General features: G+C 51.6%; 1 protein-coding gene across 2 annotated transcripts in view; it reads right to left on the minus strand.

Annotated features, from left to right (window-relative positions):
* MAPK4 (mitogen-activated protein kinase 4) overlaps positions 1 to 20,282 on the minus strand; it is a 36,421-nt gene extending 16,139 nt beyond the window's left edge. For both annotated transcript variants that reach the window (XM_084888934.1, XM_084888933.1), the window contains exon 1: positions 19,091 to 20,282. In XM_084888934.1, the coding sequence (XP_084745060.1) occupies positions 19,091 to 19,636 (546 nt within the window). In that variant the 5' untranslated portion in view covers positions 19,637 to 20,282. The remainder of the gene's footprint in view (positions 1 to 19,090) is intronic.
* Between the last annotated feature and the right edge of the window lie 789 nt (positions 20,283 to 21,071).

A 21,071-nucleotide genomic window follows, 5' to 3' on the forward strand; every position in this document is an offset into this window, starting at 1 on the left:
CAAAGTATGTGCCCTTGACCAGAATCCAATCCAGGATCTTTAGTCCACAGGCCAATGCTCTATCCACTGAGCCAAACCAGCTAGGGCCATCTTAACCATTTTTAAGTGTGCGATTCAGTGGCATTGAGTACATTCACATTGTTGTGCAACCATCACCACCTCCACCTCCAGACTCCTTCCACCTCGGAAAACAGAAACAACTCCTTTCCTCCGGGCCCCCAGCGAGCACCCTACTACTCTCTGTCTCTAGGAACTTGATTCCTCCAGGTGCCTCTGTAAGTGGAATCCGACAGTACTTGGCCTTTGGCAACAGGCTTACATCCCTCAGCGCAAGGTACTTTCCCTTACTTTTAAACAGCAGAGAAGTGAGAGCAATGGAGTTGGGCTTCTTTTTATATTTTTAAAAACGTTTTTTATTGACTTCAGAGGGGAAGGGAGAGGGAGAGAGAGATAACAACATCAATGATGAGAGAGAATCATTGATGGGTTGCCTCCCGCACGCCCCCTACTGGGGATCAAGCCTGCAACCCAGGCACGTGCTTTGAAAATGGAACCATGACCTTCTGGTTCATAAGTTGATACTCAACTATTGAGCCAGGCCGGCCGGCCGGGCCAATTTGGCCCCATTTCAAAAGGCACTTTCTTGAAATGCGGTGGTCCTCTCATTCAACTAGAACTCAACGGTCGCAGAGACAACCTTTGGACCTTATCCTCCCGGGATCCAATCACGAACTCTCAATTCCATTACAGTTCAAACACATGACAACATGTTTTGTGTTCGGAGCTGTGCCAGGATCACCGTCCTCGCCAGGCCCAGCTGCTGGGCTGATTAGAGGTGGGTGGAGGGAAGGCTGAGTTCGGCTGCTCCAGCCTCAGTTTCCCCATCTGCTTGTGCTGCTGGTCTCCCAGCTTTCCTCTGTGGGGCACTCGAGCCCTAGGAAGCCGATCCCAGGCAACAGCCACCTTTAGTGGTGGGCCCTGCTGGGCTGCAGTGTTTAATGTTTAATGGGCCGGTCGGCCTGAGAGCAAATGGCTCCTTTTAGGAGGACGCATTAAGTGCCGCCAGCAGACATGTCTCGCTGACTTTTAGGGGGAAATCTCCTGGTGCCCTGGAGACCTGGCTCTCAGACCTGCTACACCTTGGAAGCACGTGGCGAACTTAAGACAGTTCTGATGCTCAGGCCACCTGCTGCCCTGCTCACATTAGAATCTCGGGAGGCACATCCAGGCATCAGTAATGTTTAAAATGCCCCAGGTGATCCCACGGGTGGCCGTGTTTAAGAACCAGTGTCCCAGAGATGTTTACGTCACCTGCTCTGGAAGGTAAGCTGTGCTTGCACGGTTCCTCGGTTAGTGGAGGCCTCTATTTCTAGCTCCACTTGAGATGAATCCCTGAGTAGCCTGAGGTCTTCCCCAGATGGCGGACCCACAGGAAGTAAACATTTACTGGAATAGAACCACTAATAGCTATAGCTGCCATTTAACGAGCACTTACAACACGCCAGGAATTGTGCCAAGCGCTGCTTTATTATTAGTGTATTTAATTATCAAAATGACCCTGTGAAAAAAGAGAGGCGAACAGCTTGACCAAGGCTAAATTGGGTAATAATTGGCAGGCGGAGGTTTGATCCTGGCAGTGAACAAAACCAAGTCCCTGTAGCCATGGAGCATCCATTTCAGTAGGACAGACAGCTGACCATGTGAATGTATCATATGTCTGGTAGAGGAAGTGCCGGGGATAAAAATGAGGTGGGGTAAGGAGACTGATAGGGTGGGTGGTCTGGAAGGTCTTTAAATAAGGGGGCATGTGAGCAGGGGAATCAAGGAGTGACCCATTCAGGGGGAGAACATCAGAGAAGTCGATCTCTGAGCGCCAAGCCTTCCTTTACTGCCCCCAACCCTGACCCGGTATGAGGGCAGCACTCTCATCTTCCTCCTCCCACCTGGCAAACCTTCGTCCCCATCCCCCCAATAACATCCAGGTATAAATAACCGGGAACGGCTTAGAGTGGGGAAGGAATCTAATAATTTGTTGAGCATTCTACACAAGAGACTTCGCCAGCATTTGCTCAGTGACCTCAGGGCAACCTGTAAGAGAGGTATTTACTTTTTCATTTTAAATCTGGGGAGATTACTGAAGATCCTCCCCCCCCTCTCCCCCGCCCTGCCTGGCCTAGCTGGCAAGTGCCTTTGTGTCCTTGGACCCCTTCACCTCCACCTCCACAGTCTGTAGTAGGGGAGGCCCGAGACAGGGACCCGCTACTCTATCTCTGCCTGAGGTGCCCAGGTAGGGGCTCACTTTAAACGTGGTGCCCAAATGGAATAACAGCCTCAAGCTAAGGCATGATTGATATGGTGGAATTTCAGGAATTGACCGCAAGTCAAGGGGAGATTATTTTGAAGTTTGTTGAAAATCACAGGACAACCCTGGCTGGTTTGGCTCAATGACGGGAGAGTCTGCCCAAGCACTGAAGGGTCACGGGTTCGATTCCCAGTCAAGGGCATATACCTGGGTTGCAGGTTGGATCCCCGTCTCTGGGTGGGGCACGTGCAAGGAGCAACCAATTGACGTGTTGCTTCTCTCTCCCCTCCTCCGCCTCCCTCCCTCCATTCCACTTTCTCTAAAAAAAAAATAATAATAATAATAAAGGAAAAAATCAATGGAAAAAATATCATGGGTGAGGATTAACAACAAAATCACAGCACGAAGGGAGTCTCCGTGTTCAAGTCCAGCTTATCCTCGGAAATCCAGGGCTCCCTCAGGCGGTGAGGCTATAGTTTTTATTTGACATCTTGATGCCACACAAGGTAGCTAGGCCCCTGGGGCAGCTAATCTTGCCAGGAGGGTCAGCTTGGAGGTCAGATTCCGAATTTTATTGCATCCATTCCACCTCCTCTCTCAAAAACAGAGAGACTATGAACTCCCAAGCCCTCCTGAGCGGTGTGTGTAAGAAGAACGTATGTTTGCCAGGTGCTGGCCATGTGCAGGTTCACTCAGTGTTCTTTCTTTGATTCTTTTTTTTTTTTTTTTAATATATTTTATTGATTTTTTACAGAGAGGAAGGGAGAGAGATAGAGAGCTAGAAATGTCGATGAGAGAGAAACATCGACCAGCTGCCTCCTGCACACCCCTCACCGGGAATGTGCCCTCAACCAATGTACATGCCCCTGACCGGAATCGAACCTGGGACCTTTCAGTTTGTAGACTGACGCTCTACCACTGAGCCAAACCGGTTTCGGCCTTTCTTTGATTCTTATGACACGCTCACAAGGTGGGTACTGCCACTGCCCCTGCTCTCGGGGTAGGGGATGGGAGGCTGAGACAGAAGGTCAACGACAGTACCAAGGTCACCAAGTCTCCCCAGCAGACAGTTCAGTCCCCAAAGTTCCTCTCCAGCCGCCCCATCTCTGCCCTCCCTTGTAGCAGCTCACACACCTGCCCTCCCCAGAGGGTAAACATGCTCCCTGCTCAGCTCGCAGAGCACTCTCAGAAGCCAGAGAGGCACTTCCTTGGAAGCCAGCACAGTAGCAGTGGTGGGCCAACAGTCAATATGTTTCTCAAACGTGTCCACAAGGACCTTGCTCAGTGTTTGCTCCGTGTTCCGAGCCTTCCTTCCCCTCTGAAGCCTCGGGGGCCTCCAGCACCACCTTTGCTGAAGGTAACTGAGATGGAATTAATCAACTAAGAAAAGTAATGGGAGACGTTGTCTTGGTGTTGCTTCCCTCCACGGAGCAGGGCCGGGGGACAGATTTCAGACCTTCAGGTGGCTTGTGTTTACAGATGGCTCGGGGGAGGGACTAGCCTTGGCCCCAAAGGAGCTTATCCAAGGGTGTTAGACATTCCTCTCCCCAGGGGCCTGTGAAGGGAAGAGGCTGGGTCGGTGCGGGGGTCCTGATGCAGGAAGACCCCTGGCCAGGCCCTGGCCTCGGTAGGAAGGGGGCAGCCACCTGTGGAATGTGGTGGAAGGAGCCAAAAACCCCTCTGCCCCTGGATTTGATGACCTGCTCGTCCTGGTGCTGGAAGGCCAGCTGTGTGCCAACCACCACTGCTTTAGTTAGATCAGAGTTTCCCCAAGGGGTTCACATCCAAAGGATTCAAATTAGGGGGGGAGGGGGGAGGGTTTGCTAAACGTGTGCGGCCAAATGCCCCCAGGACAGATGGCAGCATCCCATACCTTTACTAACAGTCTCTGGGTCTCCTCCCGGGCTCTGGACCCAACACCCTCCACACAACCCATTTTCCCAGGTGCCTCTAGGGGACCAGCCTTTCTCAGGACACTCAGGAAATACCTAGTCAGGTCTTAGTGAACACGTTTCCTTGGAAGAGAAGACATGTTACCTCTAGCTCACTGCCTCTACTACCCTGGCCAAGACCAATGTCCCCATAGCTCCTGCTGAGTGGGCTGCGAGTGGAGACCTGCATCTCCTCCCCCCCTTATCTCTGAGCCCCGTGGGCAGGGACTTGCTGTGCCTTCTGGGACGGAAGGCAGGGTGGCTGCATGCTACAAAAGCCATTGGAAGTGTGTGTGGCGGGTGGAGGCCTGCTGGGTGAGAAGCACTGAGCCCCCTTCCCCTGCAGGGAGGAAGCAGAGGCTGCAATGTGTGTGTGTGTGTGTTGGGGGGGGGGGGGTTTACAGGCCTACTGGGTGAGAAGGACTGGGCCCCCTCTGTGCCACGCCAGCACAGCCAAGGGTGAACCCGAGTGGGGGCGACGAAGGATTGAGAAAAGACAGACAAGAGAATGAAAGGGGGGGCGCTGCTTCCCTGATGGGGAGCCAGCAGCACCATGTGTCCGTTATGTATAGCAGATGCCACGAGGCAAAGTAAGGGCGTGGTCAAGATGTTTACAGCATTCTCATTTCAGTTCCACTCAATTACATGCACCTGAGCAAGCTTTGTTTACTTGCAGCCTATATCACTTAGACGCGTGGGGCCACGTGCTCGGACCATAGGTTGAAGCTCACGACTACAGCTGTTGGCTATCATTGTGCTGGGAGGCTCTGCCCTCCAAGCTGGGACTTGCACGTGGCCATAAGAGGACTGTGCCCTCTCATCAGTCCAGGGCTTGAACCTGTCCAAACTCTGTAGCCTTGCCCCACACCCCTCCCCCTGCAGGGAGGAAGCAGAGTTTGCAGTGTGTGTATGTGTGTGTGTGTGTGTGTGTGTGTGTGTGTGTGTGGGAAGCCTGATGGGTAAGAAGCACTGAACCCCTTCCCCCTGCAGGGAGGAAGCAGAGGCTGCAGTGTGTGTGAGCGGGTGTGGGGGGGAGGGAGCCTGATGCACCGGTGAGAAGCACTGAGCCCCCTCCCCCTGCAGGGAGGAGGAGGAGACTGCAGGGCACAGAGGAGGGCTGTGAAGAGGGTGGGAGGGAGAGACTCTCAGACCCACTCTAGCCCCCTCTCCAACGTGGCGTCTGTCAGGGTCCCAACTCAGCTGCCTGACCCTGACCTTCACAAGGGGCCTCTCTCCGTGGTGACCAGTCAGCCTACCCAGGTCAGATCATCAACAACATCTTCTCTCAGCGGAAACAGTTTTCTTCCTAGAAAAACTGCAGGTCCCGGGAGCAGGTCCCGCTTCTGAAGATGCCCACGTGCGAAAAGAATGACAGGTCCTCTGCTCCACGGAACGTGGTCCCACGTCAGAGGCTTTGCTGGCAGGGGTGCAGTAAGGGACTCCCGTGGGTCTGGCCCCGTGTACAGTGTGCGGAGCTGAGGGACTGCCCTCAGGGAGCTTACCACCTGGTCTGGGCAGAGAGCTTGCTGGTTTAACCTCAAAGTCAATCCTTAAATCAGGGGACAGTGAGCATTGGGGGAGGGAGGGAAGATGGAACAGTCACCACATGAAGACGAAGCAGAGGGAGGGCCAGGGTATATCCAGGTTTTTTTTTTTTTTGGGGGGGGGGGACTCTTAAAAAAGAATGAGGTATTAAAATCATGTTTATTTTTGAGTCAGAAAATTGCAGCATATTTTAAAAGCTGGAAAACACCACAAACATACCCAGATTTGTAAAGAGAACATTTTTTACTAATTGGCTTCTTGGCAAACTGCAGGTAGCAAACATGTGAACGCCTTGCATAATCTCTGATCATCTCTTCCGTGACAATTTTGTAAAATAATTTTCCGAGACAGCATTTAGAGCTCATTCAGGATTTGAAAGATAATTGAAAAGATAACTTAGTCTTTCCTGTAATATGGTTGATACTTTAGTGCAGCTGATATTCCAGACATCTCTCTCCCCTTCAAAACTAGTTATTGGTAATGTCATTTAAATGTGTAGGATTATTGTCAAGGGTGGAGAAACCCTAGTAAGTATTCTTTTGTATATGAGCTGTGAGGTTTGGGGCCACAGTCAATTTTCATTAACCAGGATGTTCATGATGTAGGCCTGTGGTTGTAGGGTGGGCCACAGAAGGATTTCTAGAAGACACTTCTACACCAAGACAACTGGTAACTCAATCTAGAAGTAACTGCAAACCATACAAAGATACCCCATCAAACCCGAACTAAATGTGTCCTTAGCTCTGCTTCTGCTTAGTCAGACCCTCCCAGAGCCAGGCTGTACCACCCGCCGCCGCCCCCCCCCCCCCCAACAGGAGGGGGACATGATGGAGAGCATGTCAGGATGGAAACAGACCACTTCCTGACAAATTGCTGCCAATATATCTTACTGTGCAAATATTACAATATGTGATACATGTTGTTAGAATCCCTTCCAGGGGCTTGGGGTGGAGGAGGTGGAGGGGGGGTGTTGGCTGGCAATGAGAAGAAATGAAAGTACTGGTTCCGGCCACCAGGTGGATGAGCCTTGAAAACACACTAAGTAAAAGAAGTCAGTCACAAAAGACCACACATTATAGGAGCCCGTCTGCCAGTATATGGAATTTCCAGAACAGGTAAACAGACAGACACATTACGTCGATCAGTGGTTGCCTAGGATTGGAGGGGACGGAGGCTTGGGGACCTGCTGACTCAGGGGGCGGGCTTTGCTCAAGGTGAAGACCTCTGAAGTGGTTTCCGGCGAGATGCACAGCTCCACAAACGCACTCGAAGCTCCAGGCTGTGCACTTTAAATAGGCAAAGTGTATGTATGGTATGTTGATTGCATCTCAATCAACTTGTTTTCGTTTTAAAGAGTTCTGAGGCAAATATAAGCTGTTATGCTACGGAAAGGAATGCCCTCACTGGTAGCCTTTTCCCAGTGGGCTGTGCATGGCCCAGGGAGCTCTCAGTCCCTCAGCAGGAACCTGTGTCCCTAAGGAGCAGGCCCTGGGCTCAGGGAGTCTCTAGGGGGGAGAATAGAGGGGAGAGCAGTGTGGGAGCGACAGAGAGGACAGCAGGAGGGACCTGGGAAGGTGGGAGCGCTGCAGGAGGTGGGAGATGGGGCCCAGAGAGACGGAAGGGCCCAGGACCCAGGGTGGCCAGGGAAGGTCACAGAACGCTCCGTTCCCCAGCATTCCTCATGACACTTTCTCTCCTCCTCACCGAAGGTCCCAGGGAGTCCTCCAGGCCTGGAGCCCAGCCCAGTTGCATCAGCTGCTCCGGGTCCCAGGAGGCAGCTCCGGTCCCGCTCTGCCCCTCTCCTTAGCAGCAGGGCCAGAGCCGAGCTCTTGAACCCCAGGGGCTCCCTCATCCTCAGCTACCCGGTGAGGACAATAATGAGCCCGCCCACCCTGCCTCCCTCCAAGGGGGGTGTGAGGATCAGCGTCAGCATACGTGGGAAGAACTCCCGGAGCATCATCCAGAGTCGAAGGGGAGATGTGATGGTGTGGATCCCCCAGCCGCAGGCTGCTCACTCTCCCATCAGCTTCTGACCCACACAGCATTTGCAAATTGCTGGGGGTCAGGGCTGAGGGCTGCTGGTGAGCACAGAACAGAAGTAAGACAAAGGCCTTCAGAGAACCGGACACAGAACTCAGTTCTCCTGCCCCCGGCTCCTCTCAGCTCAGCTTGGGAGCTGCTGACACCTCCCCGGCCACGGTGAGGCCTCAGGCCTGTGCCGCCAGGCCAGGCAGGCCATGCCCAGCTTAATCCCCAAACAAAAGGTGTAGGGATTAAAAAGGGATTAAAAATCTCGCCCCCCGGAAAAATGAGTCCTGCAGGTCGCAGTGCTTTCACTGGCTCGCCGTCGGTGGACACGTGGTTTCTGCAGGTGGCAGCAGCTCAATGTAAAAGGTACCGCAATGAAAGCTTCACGGCCACCCCTGAGAGTCCCCGCCCCCCAGACACCTGGCGTCCAGCTCACCTGGGGACTCGGGAGGGGCCAGCCGGCAGGGGTGGGGGGAATGAGGATGGCTCCTCTCTTCCTGCTGCCTCAGACAACAAGGGGTCCTGTCAGGTGTGTGATGGGCGGCTGAGGGCGACATGTCATGCAAAGGAGGAACCAGGATAAGCGAGTCGGCAGCTGTGGGACAAGGGCCTGCCTCTGCCCCAACGGCTGTGCCAGGCCAGGCCTCCTGGTGCTGCTCCTGTGCCTGGGCATGCGAGTTGCTGGTGGACGTCTAAAGGGGAGCCTCTGAGGAGACCCGGCCCTGCTCTCCAGGCTGAAGGGGGAGCAAGAGGAGTGATGGGTGCTCACAGCAGAGATCCATTCTGATTGGTCACCGCTGGTGTCTATTCTGTGTGGTTGGTCCCAAAACTCACCAATTGTTAGATACTTTGAACATCATCCCCTGTGTGTGACCTCAGTACCAGAACTAGTCTTGGGCCAAGGGGCAAAAGTGTCAACATTTAGGGTGCTCCCTATTGTGGTTTCCTTTGGGTTAGACACACTCCCTCAAGCCCAGTGCTTCCTGATGAATTCATTTTGACAAGTTCATTCAACTAAAGGTTTTCTCACTTGTTCCTGCTCTTCTTCATGCCTTCAGTTTGTATCTCATTTGTTTGTTTGTTTGTTTATCTTTTCCAAGAGAGAACGGGAAAAGATAAACGGAAAAAGGAGGGAGAGGGAGAGGGAGAGGGAGAGGGAGAGGGAGAGGGAGAGGGAGAGGGAGAGGGAGAGGGAGAGGGAGAGGGAGAGGGAGAGGGAGAGGGAGTGGGAGTGGGAGAGGGAGAGGGAGAGGGAGAGGGAGAGGGAGAGGGAGAGGGAGAGGGAGAGATGATGAGAGAAAATCATTGGTCGGCTGCCTCCTGCACTCCTCACACTGGGGAACAAGCCCGCAACCTGGGCATATGCCCTGATTGGGAATCGAACTATGACCACCTGGTCCATAGGTTAACGCTCACCACTGAGCCATGCCAGCTGGGCTCAGTTTGTATCTTAGAAGAGAAACTACAGCATGGTCAACTGCATCAACAAAATTTTTTGTTAGAGGTGGGATTTCAAGGTCCTGAGAACAGAGGCACCCCCCCCCCCCCTTGTCCCAGTAGTAGTTAAGAATCACAGTTAAAAAAAAAAGAACTAATATTTATCTAGAGCCGTGGTCGGTAAACTGCAGCTCTCGAGCCACATGCGGCTCTTTGGCGCCTTGAGTGTGGATCTTCCACAAAATACCACGGCCTGGGCGAGTCTATTTTGAAGAAGTGGCATTAGAAGAAGTTTAAGTTTAAAAAATTTGACTCTCAGAAGAAGTTTCAATCGTTGTACTGTTGATATTTGGCTCTGTTGACTAATGAGTTTGCCGACTACTGACCTAGTGCTTCCCAGAGTCCTGACACAGTGCTAAGCGTTTCACACACATGGCATCCACTCCTCACACGGCCCTGTGAAGTAGAGCTGTTATTATGAGAGGAGGAGCCAGCCAACAGCAGGTGAAGTAACTTCCTGGGTCACATGACACCAGTCAGCACCTGTGCACCTCGGCCTGTCCCAAGGCAGCAGCCGAGGCAGGACTGCACGCTGGGTGGGAGGTAAGACTTACTTGTGGCACATCTCCTGGCCCAGGTGCTGGTGTGCTTGACCCTTCTCTCTCAGGAGCTGAAGAACTCAAACTTACTACATTTTTTTTTGTAATAAACATGTTTGTGGTAAACTTTTTCTTACAGCAACTCTCCTGCCCTCCAACCTGAAAAGCTCACTGTGATAAAACTGTGCATGTCATGTTGCACATTTTGGGGAATTATGGAAAAATAAAAGGGCAGAGGGGAAGCCATGCATTGTCCAATCATTGTTAACATTTTGGAGATTTTCTTTCTAATCTATTTTATGTGTGTCCTTTTTTTATATATTGTATATATATATTTTATTGATTTTTTTACAGAGAGGAAGGGAGAGAGATAGAGAGTTAGAAACATCGACCAGCTGCCTCTTGCACACCCCCACTCCTGGGGATGTGCCCACAACCAAGGTACATAGCCTTGACCGGAATCAAACCTGGGACCCTTGAGTCTACAGGCCAACGCTCTATCCACTAAGCCAAACTGGTTAGCACTGAGTGTCAATATTTTTATTGACTTCAGAGAGGGAGAGAGAGATAGAAATATCAATAATGAGAATCATTGATTGGCTGCCTCCTGCATGATCTGTGTTCAGCAGCCATGAGTCCGGCTCAGGACTTCTGGCTAAGCGGCACACCCCCTGTGGGAGTGTACTGACTACCAGGGGGAAGCTCTTGCGGTAAGTGTCTGCACCCCTGGTGGTCAGTGCACATCATAGCAACCAGTTGTTCTGCTGTTTGGTTAATTTGCATATTAGCCTTTTATTATATAGGATAGTGTGACATGGTTACCAAAACACCACCTGCAGCATGAACAGCAAGTCACTTACAGAGTAAAGGTGCCACACTCCCAACCAACCCTGCTGGCTAACCCACAGAGCATCGATTCTGGGAGATACCTTTTAAAAAGGGTCTGACAAACAGGAGGAGCTGAATAAAAAGGCAGTCAGGATAGTGTGAGCTCTGGAAACACTGTCATCTGCAGAGCCAACAGGGCAGGGCAGCATAGTGGCTAAAAGCATGGCTCCAAAAGGAACTGCTGGGCTTTGAAACAAGTTACTCTCTGTGCCTCAGTGTCTTCATCTGTAAAATGGGACAACACAGCACTCATTATTACATTATTATGAGGATTTGGTAGGTGAGTAACTGTTGAGCACTTAGAGCAGTGCTTGGACATCATTGAGTGAAGACAAAGGGGTTCTGGGCTTCAGAGATTGGAAGGGGCATGATAGATGGCTTCATATATTTGAGAGCTTTATCTTGAGAAGTTCTTAAGGAGCGCACTCTACTCAGTGTAAAGGCAGAGGTTTGGCTTTTCAGTCAATAAGCATTTTAAAAAAATATATTTTATTGATTTTGTACAGAGAGGGAGGGAGAGAGATAGTTAGAAACATCGATAAGAGAGAGTCATCGATCAGCTGCCTCTTGCACACCTACTGGGGATATGCCCACAATCAAGGTACATGCCCTTGACCAGAATCGAACCCAGGACCTTTCAGTCCCCAAGCTGATGCTTTATCCATTGAGCCAAACCGGTTTCGGCTTCAGTCAATAAGCATTTAATGAGCATGCATTATGGGCCAGATGCTGTGCTAGGTGCCAGGAAAACAGATGAATGAGACCCATACTCTTTCCTAAGGGCTCCACTGTCTATTGGGGAAGAGGCATGTGAACAGATAATCACTATAGAGTAAAGATAACGGCTTTGGGCAACCAGAGGAAGATGCAATTAACTCTCCCCTGGAGAGCTGGGTGAAGCTGTGCAGAGGTGGATCTTTGGAGCAGAATCTGCAGGGAGAGTAGGACTTTAGGTGGGAGCAGTGAGAACAGTGTGTGGGACCGGAGCTGTCACCGCGTATGATGTTTTCTAGGGAACGGTGACAAGTCAGGGACTTTATGGCACAAGGTGAGAAGAGTGGCAGCAAAGGAAGCTGGAGCTAAGAGCTGGTCTCTCCCAGCTCAGAGAAGTGTGCTGCTGATGTGGAAGGTAACCAGCCAAATCAGGACAAGCATAGCAATGTGATACTGTCTCCTGAGTCTTTTTTTAAAAACATTTCTCTTCCTCTCTGATTTTTTACAGAGAGGAAGAGAAAGGGATAGAGAGTTAGAAACATCGACGAGAGAGAATCATCGATGAGCTGCCTCTTGTACACCCCCTACTGGGGATGTGCCCGCAACCAAGGCACATGCCCTTGACCGGAATCCAACCTGGGACCTTTCAGTCTGCAGGCCGATGCTCTATCCACTGAGCCAAACCGGTTTCAGCATGTCCCCTGATTCTTGTATTCCTATACTACCGTCTTTCCAGCAGGCAACCCTAGCAAAGGCTGAATAAAGGAACTTTTTCAGGAGAAAATTGTAAAGGATTTGATGCCATTTTCTAATCATCCTTTATCAGGATAAACATAGGAATATCTGCCTAGATATCTGAACAGCGTCATGCACCTGGGGCATTTACAACCTGGGGATGCCCAAGGGAAGAGACTGTGGAGCAAAGCCTGGAGACTGGAGCTCTCTTCTCACCAAGACAGGAGATATCATCTACAAGGGAGTTCCCTTACCAGCTTCTGTTCCAATCCCCTGGATCAAGTTTTCTCTTTTAGAAAGGGATAGTTCATAGCCTTTCAAATAAATCTTTTCAGCACCATTGATTTGGAATAACGTGCTTAGTGGCCTAAGAACTTCTAGCTGAGCCCTCAGCAAGTTGTCCTTCACCAAGTTTGTTTTCTCACGGGCTCTGAGTATGGCTGGGCCTCTCCCAGTGGATTCCGGCCCTATTCTGGGATCCTGGGAAGCTCTTACTCCTTACACCTTAAGGATTTCCACTTGCAATGCGGAGACCTTCCAAAATAGAAGCACATAGAACATCCCATGGACACCCCCTTGATCACTAGCAAAGACACTATTCCAGCCAAAGAAAAAAAGCAGTCCTCCCCCAGATTCAGTTTCAAAGGAATCCGTGCTTTAGGGAAGGTTTCTGTGTGTCTCCCCAGGTGACAGGGGAGGTTCTCATTGTGTAGACAGATCCCAAGGCATCCAAGGAAGGCAGAGCAACCAGGAGAGGGAGGAAGGAGGTGAGGTTGAGCAACGTCATGAAAACAGCATAAATGCTGCCGACAAAAACTCCACGCCAAGCCTGTGGAAGCTGGCTGCATGTGTTCAACATCACGTATCCCTCTGCCAGCCTCCTTTGGGGCCTTGAACCACAGGCCTTAACCGACTACAGTATCATCTTGTTGAGCTGTCAATCAAATACTCAATCTCACTGAACTGTGAAAACCAGAGCCTCTGTTTTTACAGAATATCCAGCAAAGTAGTTTACACCAGAATTACTAGTATACGTTTTCTAAAGTCATTGTTTATATCACCTAACTATTGTTAAGATCAAATGTCCTCACAGAACCAACATTCCCTTTGGGTTAGGTCCCTGATGTGTGCAGCTTTCTGCCAAACTCGAGTGATGGTTGACCGACCAGGCACTGTGCAATGTGCTTGTGGGTCTGAAACTCAACCTTCCTAAAACAGTCTTCCCAGCTGCTTGTTGTAGTGCTTGATAGCCCACCATTAACGGACCCTTTTAGTTAAGGCACCTGCTTCCAGCACACCCGTGATATCAGGGAGGCGTTCTTAGCCTTCTTCTTTGCCCTGGAGTTTGAAAACCACAGCTTTAAGCGCCAGCAGACACACCAGGAGCACCAGCTTTCCATCCACACACAAGCTGCTACATGTCTTCAGATCAATAGTTCTGAACAGTTAAGCATGTGAATCACCTGGAGGCGTGTTAGAACCCAGCTTGCTGGGCCCCAGCCCGAGTTATCGATTCAGTCGGTCTGAGATGAAATCTAAGAACTTGCATCTCAAATGAGTTTCAAGGTGAAGCTGATGCCGCTGGCCCAGCACCCACTTGGAGAACCCCTGCATGGGTTGGCTTCTAGGGAGTCTCCATGAGACACAGAGGCAAAGTGGGAGAGCGTTCTGGTCGTGAAGGATGTAAGAAAACAGAGGCTCTGGAGTAGAGAGGGCTCAGGACCCACAGGCAGGCCAGACTTTCTCAAATGATGCCCACCAAAACACAAGAGCCTTTGGTTGCCCAACTTCTGACAGGCCTCCCATCTTGCTTTCTTCCCTGGGTCTTCTGCTCCAGGAAAGGCTGGCAGTCTCCTGGCCACCCCAATGAGGATGACAGGCCGCTCCCTCCCCGGGCCAATGGCGGCCCCTCCAGGAGTGCAGTATTCACACAGTGAGTCAGGCTGTCCACCCGCTACTCAGCCCTCTGCACAGTCTCGCGGGGCCTCCTGACATGTCTTAGAATTTACACGGGGCTCAGTGAAGTGTTAAACAACATTTTTTTTCTTCTCTTTTGAGACCATCTTCTTCCTAATAGAATAAATTCAAAGGAAAACATGCTCTTCTCCTTCACCTGCCTCTTCTCAACATAAACACTCATTCATGACTCACCCTAGTGTATTAGGTAAGGAACTAACAAGAACACCTGCCAAGGAGGTGGGCGGCAGGGGTTCCTTTGAGGACCACAGGCCGGGAAGCCTCAGGACTCTGGTCCTCAGGTGGGGAGTTGGTTCCATATTTCAGTGTGTGTGGGGAGACTGGCATCTGGGTGTGTATACCTGTTCCCCATCCTGTAACACGGCCCTTATTGGGCAGATAGTTCTGTTAGTGATCTAGCCTACATCTGAAAGCACTTTGACTCCCACACTTTCAACTGGACTCTAACAAGAATCCTGTGAAATAATCAGAATGGGAGCGATGCCCCACTTGGCAGAGAGGACAATTGAGAAGAGAGGCTCAGGAAAATCCATGGGCATGGAGCTGAAGCACGGGCGTTGAGCTACTGGCTCAGCCACTCATTGTGCGACCTCGAGCAGGTCTCCTTTCCTGTCCAGGCCTCAGTTTTATCGTCTGTGAAGAGAAGGGAGTGAATGAGATGATTGTGAGGTCTTCTTACAGATTTCTTAATACGCTGCACAAGGAAAAGGCCTTGCCCGAGGTCATGCAATTAGTGAGGTGAGTAATAATGATACAGAGAGACCGCGCTCCCCAAGCTGCCTCTGTTGAGAGACAGCCATCAGAGTACCCCACTGCCGTATTCCTGCAGTGTGGGTTCCTGGGTCCTCTAGTTCCTTCTGGACATCACAAGGAGCAAAACCGCCAGGGGTGGGGTGGTAGGGGACACGTGCTCAGAATGTGCTCTGACTGTGACCGGAGCCCCAGTGCTCCCAGCTGCTCATGAAAGAGAGGACATTTCCTCTAGCACCTCCTTCACCAGACAAACGCAGTGGGCACCTAACCGTGCCAGACTTCATGCTAGAGGAGGGGATGTGGAGGTTCATGAGACTTACTGTCCACCGTGAGAAAGTCATGATGAAGACAGTGAGGTTCCAGCTGCTGCTTAGTGCTAGGTGGGTCGTGCTTGGCCAAGGGACCAGGTTCAGCCCCCAGTTGGATCACGAAGCCTATCACAGGTACTGAGCTGAACCAGCCTGCAAAAGAGGGGGCACCCGCCAAAACCGGTTTGGCTCAGTGGATAGAGCATCGGCGGCCTGTGGACTGAAGTGGTCCTGGGTTCGATTCCGGTCAGGGGCATGTACCTTGGTTGTGGGCAATGTTTCTATTGATAATTCTCTGTCTGTCCCTCTCTCTTCCTCTCTGTAAAAAATCAATAATATATATATATATATATATATATATATATATATATATATATATATATATATATATATAGACACCTTTTTTGTAACTCACACCAAGGCACTAGCTGCAGCCCAGGTGAGCATGATCTCTTCAAGGTGAGTACAGGATCCATAAAATTGAGTGAGGGGTACATTTAGAGCAGTTCACATGTAAACATCATCCTCCATGCACACCAGGGAGAGTAGATGCACACATCTCACCCCAACCAATCCATTGGCTGGGAGAATTATGGGCTCTCTTTCTTTTCCCCTCTCTGATAATATATATGATTGTTATTATATATTAGAGGACCAGTGCATGGATTCGTGTACCAGTGGGGTCCCTCAGTGTAGACTGCAGGGATCGGGCTGAAACCAGCAGTCCAATGCCACCTACCACTCCTGCCTGCCTCTCCTGCTCATCCCAGCCCTGTTGTGTCTGCCACCACTCGGTAGGCTCTCTGCCATCCACTTTGGTCTTCAGGCTGCAGCGGCCAGCTGTGAGCCCTGCGTCTGGTGCCCAACAATCAGCTGAGTGGTGCTCCCACTATGGTGTTCACACTGACCACCAAGGGGCAGGTCCTGCATTGAGCATCTGCCCCCTGATAGTCAGTGAGTGTCATAGCGATTGGTCAACCAGTTGCTTAGGCTTTTATATATATAGACACACACACACACACACACACACACACACACACACACGTATTAGCTTTCATTATACATGCTTAAATTGCACACTAATTTTTCATCTATTTAACATTTGAAGGCATATATTTTAATGCCTCTCCCTTATATGTGCTTTCTTTCTGAGAGTCAAACCTTCTAACCACATGAAATCAATGAACTCAACTAGCTTCCTAACAGTAATGTGCTGGTAAATGACTAGTCTTCCATCTGTTCAAGGCAGCCAACGAAGTCAGCTGGCATGTCTCAGGCACAGTGATCAGACTCCCTGGAGGAAACCAAGATGAACATGAGACGGCCCACAAGGAAGCAAGGGCTCTCAGCCTAGAAGAGCATAGAAGACACAGACACAAATAGATACCCCTAAGACAAAGCAGAGAATGGTCGCCGGTGCTAGAAGATCCAGAGTCTGGGATGGGGAGAAAGCGATATGGAAATTCAAAGGAAGGAAAGATCAATTCCAACTGGGAATCCAGAAAGCCTTCATGAAGGAGGTGGCTCACAGAAAAGACCACCCATCAAGACACAAGAAAATCCCACTGTTGGCCAAGGAAGCTTGAGAAAGCCAGGTCTCTTTTTAAAATGGGCCCTTTTTCCTAAGTGCTTCCCAGCATTCTGAGGATTAGATGAGAACGGACTTAAATGCACTTCGGCTAAATAAAAGCACCAAATGTCAAGCCTCCATCATCACTCAGGGAAGAGAAGGGGGGAAGCTAAAAGCAGAAGGTAATGAGGGAGGAGGTGGGTAAGGGTAGGTGGCTCCTGCCAAACACAGGACTGACGTAAACACCTACTGGCTTGCAAGTGGCTCCAGTGATTTTTTAAAAAACTCCAAGAGCTGCTTTGATTGAAGAGAGCCCACGGAGAGTAAGACAGAGCATCTACATTCCCCTGCATCAGAGAAATGAAAGTCCCATTCAGAGAAGTGGCTCCCTGTCCTGCGTAATTCAGCAACAGCCACTCACAGTCAGTGGTCAGTGACCCTCCCAGCTCCCAGCGCTGGGCCTGGGCCCCGGCCCCGTGTGCACTCAGAAAACACTCAAGAAATGAATGGATGGGGTTCTCACTACTCTCCAAGGGGCTTTATGTGTATTCTCTTTTATTCATAACCACAAGCCAGTGAACAGACAGGGCGTGTATTATCAATCCTGTCAAGAAGGGGAAACTGAGGCTCCCAGTGGGGAGCATCCACATCCCAACTTAACACCATCAGAAATGAACCCAGGCGTCTACCTCCTCACATAGCCTTCCTTCCTCACCCAGTGCCCCTCCTAGGAATTGTTCCTACAGCCAATCTTAGCCCCAAATCACCTCCCCTGACTGCCCTGAGGGACTGTCCTGAGCACTTTCCCTGCAATACTTCACTTACTCAGACTCTGTAATCAAGGAAGGTCCTATTATTATTCCCAGTGTACTGGTTTCTTCCAATTCAGAAGGTGATTTTGTATCACAAAGTAGTGGACTCTCTTGTTACCAAGTAAAAACTAATTTGGGTTAAACATCTTTGGTTTAATACTTTGGAGTCAGTGCTCCTTAGAGGACAGAGAAGGTAGAAACAGCGCCGGGCTTCAGGAGGACAGGAAGACTTGTTTGTTTGTTTGTTTGTTTGTTTACCATGGGCATTCCTGCCTTCAGAGTCAGCTGTCAGTTCTGGCAGATGGCCTGGCTGTAGGAGGGGAGCACAGGACCATCTCCTGGCAAAGGCGGCACCGAGGAGCTAGAGCCATCGGAGCTGATTTGGGCTTTGAAATCTTGGCTGGAGCCCAAGGTCCAGCCTGTGAGGGTGGGACAGGGAACCCTGCCTCCTCCTCCCCCAGACACCCTCCTGCTGCAGCTGCACCAGGCAGGTCAGTGCCTTTCTATGCATCTGTGAGCTTCTGGCTGCAGGCAAATCAGGTGCCGAAGCATGTTCAAGGTCAGAGCTACCCTCCTCTTTCATGACCCACCTTAAACCCTTGGCTTATGGTGCACCCACTTCCTAGGGGGTGTTTTCATTCTAATAAAAATTTGTGGCACAAAAGTTTTGGCTGAAGGCTGGAAATGACACTTAGCCCCCAGCTCTGGTGAGGGGTACCTGGTGACATGAGTTCAGGCGGAGCTGCACAGAGGCTCCCCAAATGGCAGGAACCAGGGGGTGAGGGGAATAGAATTTCAGGGAATTCCAGAGAATTTCTTACCTAAAAGAAGCAATGCATTAGGTAAGAAGAGGTCTAGAGCAGCGTCAGTACCTCTACCAGATGGCAGGGTCAGCTCTGATCTCTGCATTTAGCCACCCACCACCGGGGGTCTCAACAGTACCATCCAGACACGCATAGCTTCATCACACTCTTGTGGGACCTGGGAGAGCTGAGCCATTTGCTGGATAATGGACACTGAGGATAAGTTGATCAGATGAACTTGTCCACTGGCAGAGAGAATGGGATGCAGAGTGGGTCAGCTTTGTTGGGAGGAGGGGGAGAAGGGGAGGAGGCGGCAAAATGAACCAGCGCAAAAGGCTGGTGTGGTGGAAGCCTCATTATGGGATGCTAGAGAAAAATTCACCAGCTGCACAATTTTAAAGTCACAGAGTTTGCAACGGGAAGAAACCTTAGAGATAATCTAGTCCAACGCCCTCTTGCACAGCCTGGAGTTATTGGTCATGGCCACATGGCAGAGCCAAAATCAAGAACCCAAACCACCCCCTCAACCACCTCTCAGGCCAGTGGTCTTCCTAGCACCCTCCAGCCTCCCCCAGACACAGACCCCAGGCCACTGAATTTCCCCCGGAACCAGGAATACCCCCTGGAACACTGCCCGAACCCTGAGGATCCATGGACCACCCCTACCCGCCGCTCCGGCCAGGCATACCTTGTGGGAATAATGCTGATCGACGATCCTCGCCAAGCCGAAGTCCCCGATCTTGAGCACGAGGTCCTCGGTGCTGATGAAGATGTTGGCGGGCTTCAGGTCCCTGTGCAGCACGTTGGCCGAGTGGATGTACTTGAGCCCGCGGAGCAGCTGGTACATGAACAGCTTGGCGTGCTCCTCCGCCAGCGTGCCCTGCTCCAGCAGGCGGGCCAGGTCGGTCTCCATGTGCTCCTGCACGATGTAGGCCACGCTGAACTTGAACAGCTCGCCCTGCAGGCTGGCGCCCTTGGGCCCCAGCACCTCGTACACCTTCACGATGTTGTCATGGTCCAGGCGCCGGATGATCTTGATCTCCCGCAGGGCGTACTTCATGCTGCGGGCGTCGCTCAGGGTGACCTTCTTCACGGCCACCTTCCGGCAGGTCCTGCTGTCCGTGGCCGACAGCACCAGCCCGTTGACGCCGAAGCCCAGGGGTCGGAAGTCCACAAAGCGCCCGCCGAGGTCATAGCCGTAGACGCTGGCAAAGCAGTCTCCCTTCTCGGCCATCGTCGGCTCAGGGATGGCCAGGGGAGGCCCGTGGGACGGAGGGGCGGTCGGGAGAGGCCAGGTCCCCGCTGGTGGCCTCCCCAGCACACCTCATTCTGTCAAGTCCCGAGGCTGAGGGATGCTTTTTCTCCTGGTGATGTCACTGCCACCAGCTCCCCGGAGACAGGAGTGGCACATGTCCATGCTTGCAGAGCTGCAGGAGTTGGAGGCTCATGCTGTTTTCTTAACGAGCCCTGGGAGGGCTGCTCACCCACGCCTGCGTGTCCCCAGCCCTTCTCCGCACGGAGAACGGCTCATGCTTCTTCCACATGGAGCATCTTGGACAGAGAAACCGGTCTCATCATCCACGTGGACGTCAAGTTTTCTCTGCGGAGGAGCCACAAAGTAAAGATGCAGAGACCCTCCCCTTTATGTCCTGTGTTGAAAGAAGTTCCTTGGGGCTGAAATGCTCTCGCTGCTCTGCGTTCCTTCACTGACGGACGGTCCAAAGGCTCAGTTGTATCACAGCCTCTGGCAGCTTCACAGCTGCTCTCTGTGTCCCGGGGAGAACGAAGGGACCCCCACCATGGCTTCTGGAGGCCCCTCGGGGCTTCTTTCTGCCTCTGCCCACTCCCCTTTCTATCTGCTCACCTTAGATCCTGCAGCCCAAACCGGCCGGTGGGCATCGGTGAAGGAAGCTGGAGAAACCCCAGCACCTCCCATGAGCTGCACACCAAGTTACACCCCGAAGTCCCAGGTCCGAGGGGGGCTCAGCTGCCAGGCCAGGCACCTCTGGAGGCTTCAGGGGGCAGCATCCTCTGTCACCCCCTCATCCATGCCTCTCTGAACGAGACTGCGCTATGCTGGACTCCGAGAGGCTGCAGGAACCCGGCATCTCCCAGTCGGAGTCTCCTTCCCTGTCAAAGAAATAACGTTGGTAAATTTCCACCCTCGGCTCCCAACACCTTCCCACCAGCGCGTGTAGTTAGCCGGCCCCGGTGTTATTTGATCTGTCCAGCCACTGAAACCCTGCTTGCTCAGGGGATTCCAGGCGCGGGCGCCCAGCCCCCTCCCGCTGGGTGCAGCTCCCCTGGAAGAGAGAAGATGGATTGATTTGATAAGATCATCAAGCGGTGTGCCTTTTATGTAAATGCCTGCTCCCCGAAGGTTTAACACTCACAGGTTGTAGGAGGGAACGGTCAGCTCTGACCTTTGAGAAATTCATTCCTTAAGCTCTCCGAACACACACATCAGCACCCGCCGGGGGGGGGGGGGGGGGGGGGGGGGGGGTGAGCGCAGGCAGGAACCAGTAGCAGGGAGAAAGCAAAGGATCAATCACCCTGTCCTTCCACTCAGACCCCTTTTCTTCCCTCTTCTGCAGATGCCTTTGCATATTTTAATAACTTAATATTCAAATGAGCAACGTAAGGACAATGGCATCGCTTGCTTTCCACAC

This window comes from Pipistrellus hanaki, assembly GCF_964339955.1.
Source record: "Pipistrellus hanaki genome assembly, chromosome: 6".
NCBI classification, from domain to species: Eukaryota; Metazoa; Chordata; class Mammalia; order Chiroptera; family Vespertilionidae; genus Pipistrellus; species Pipistrellus hanaki.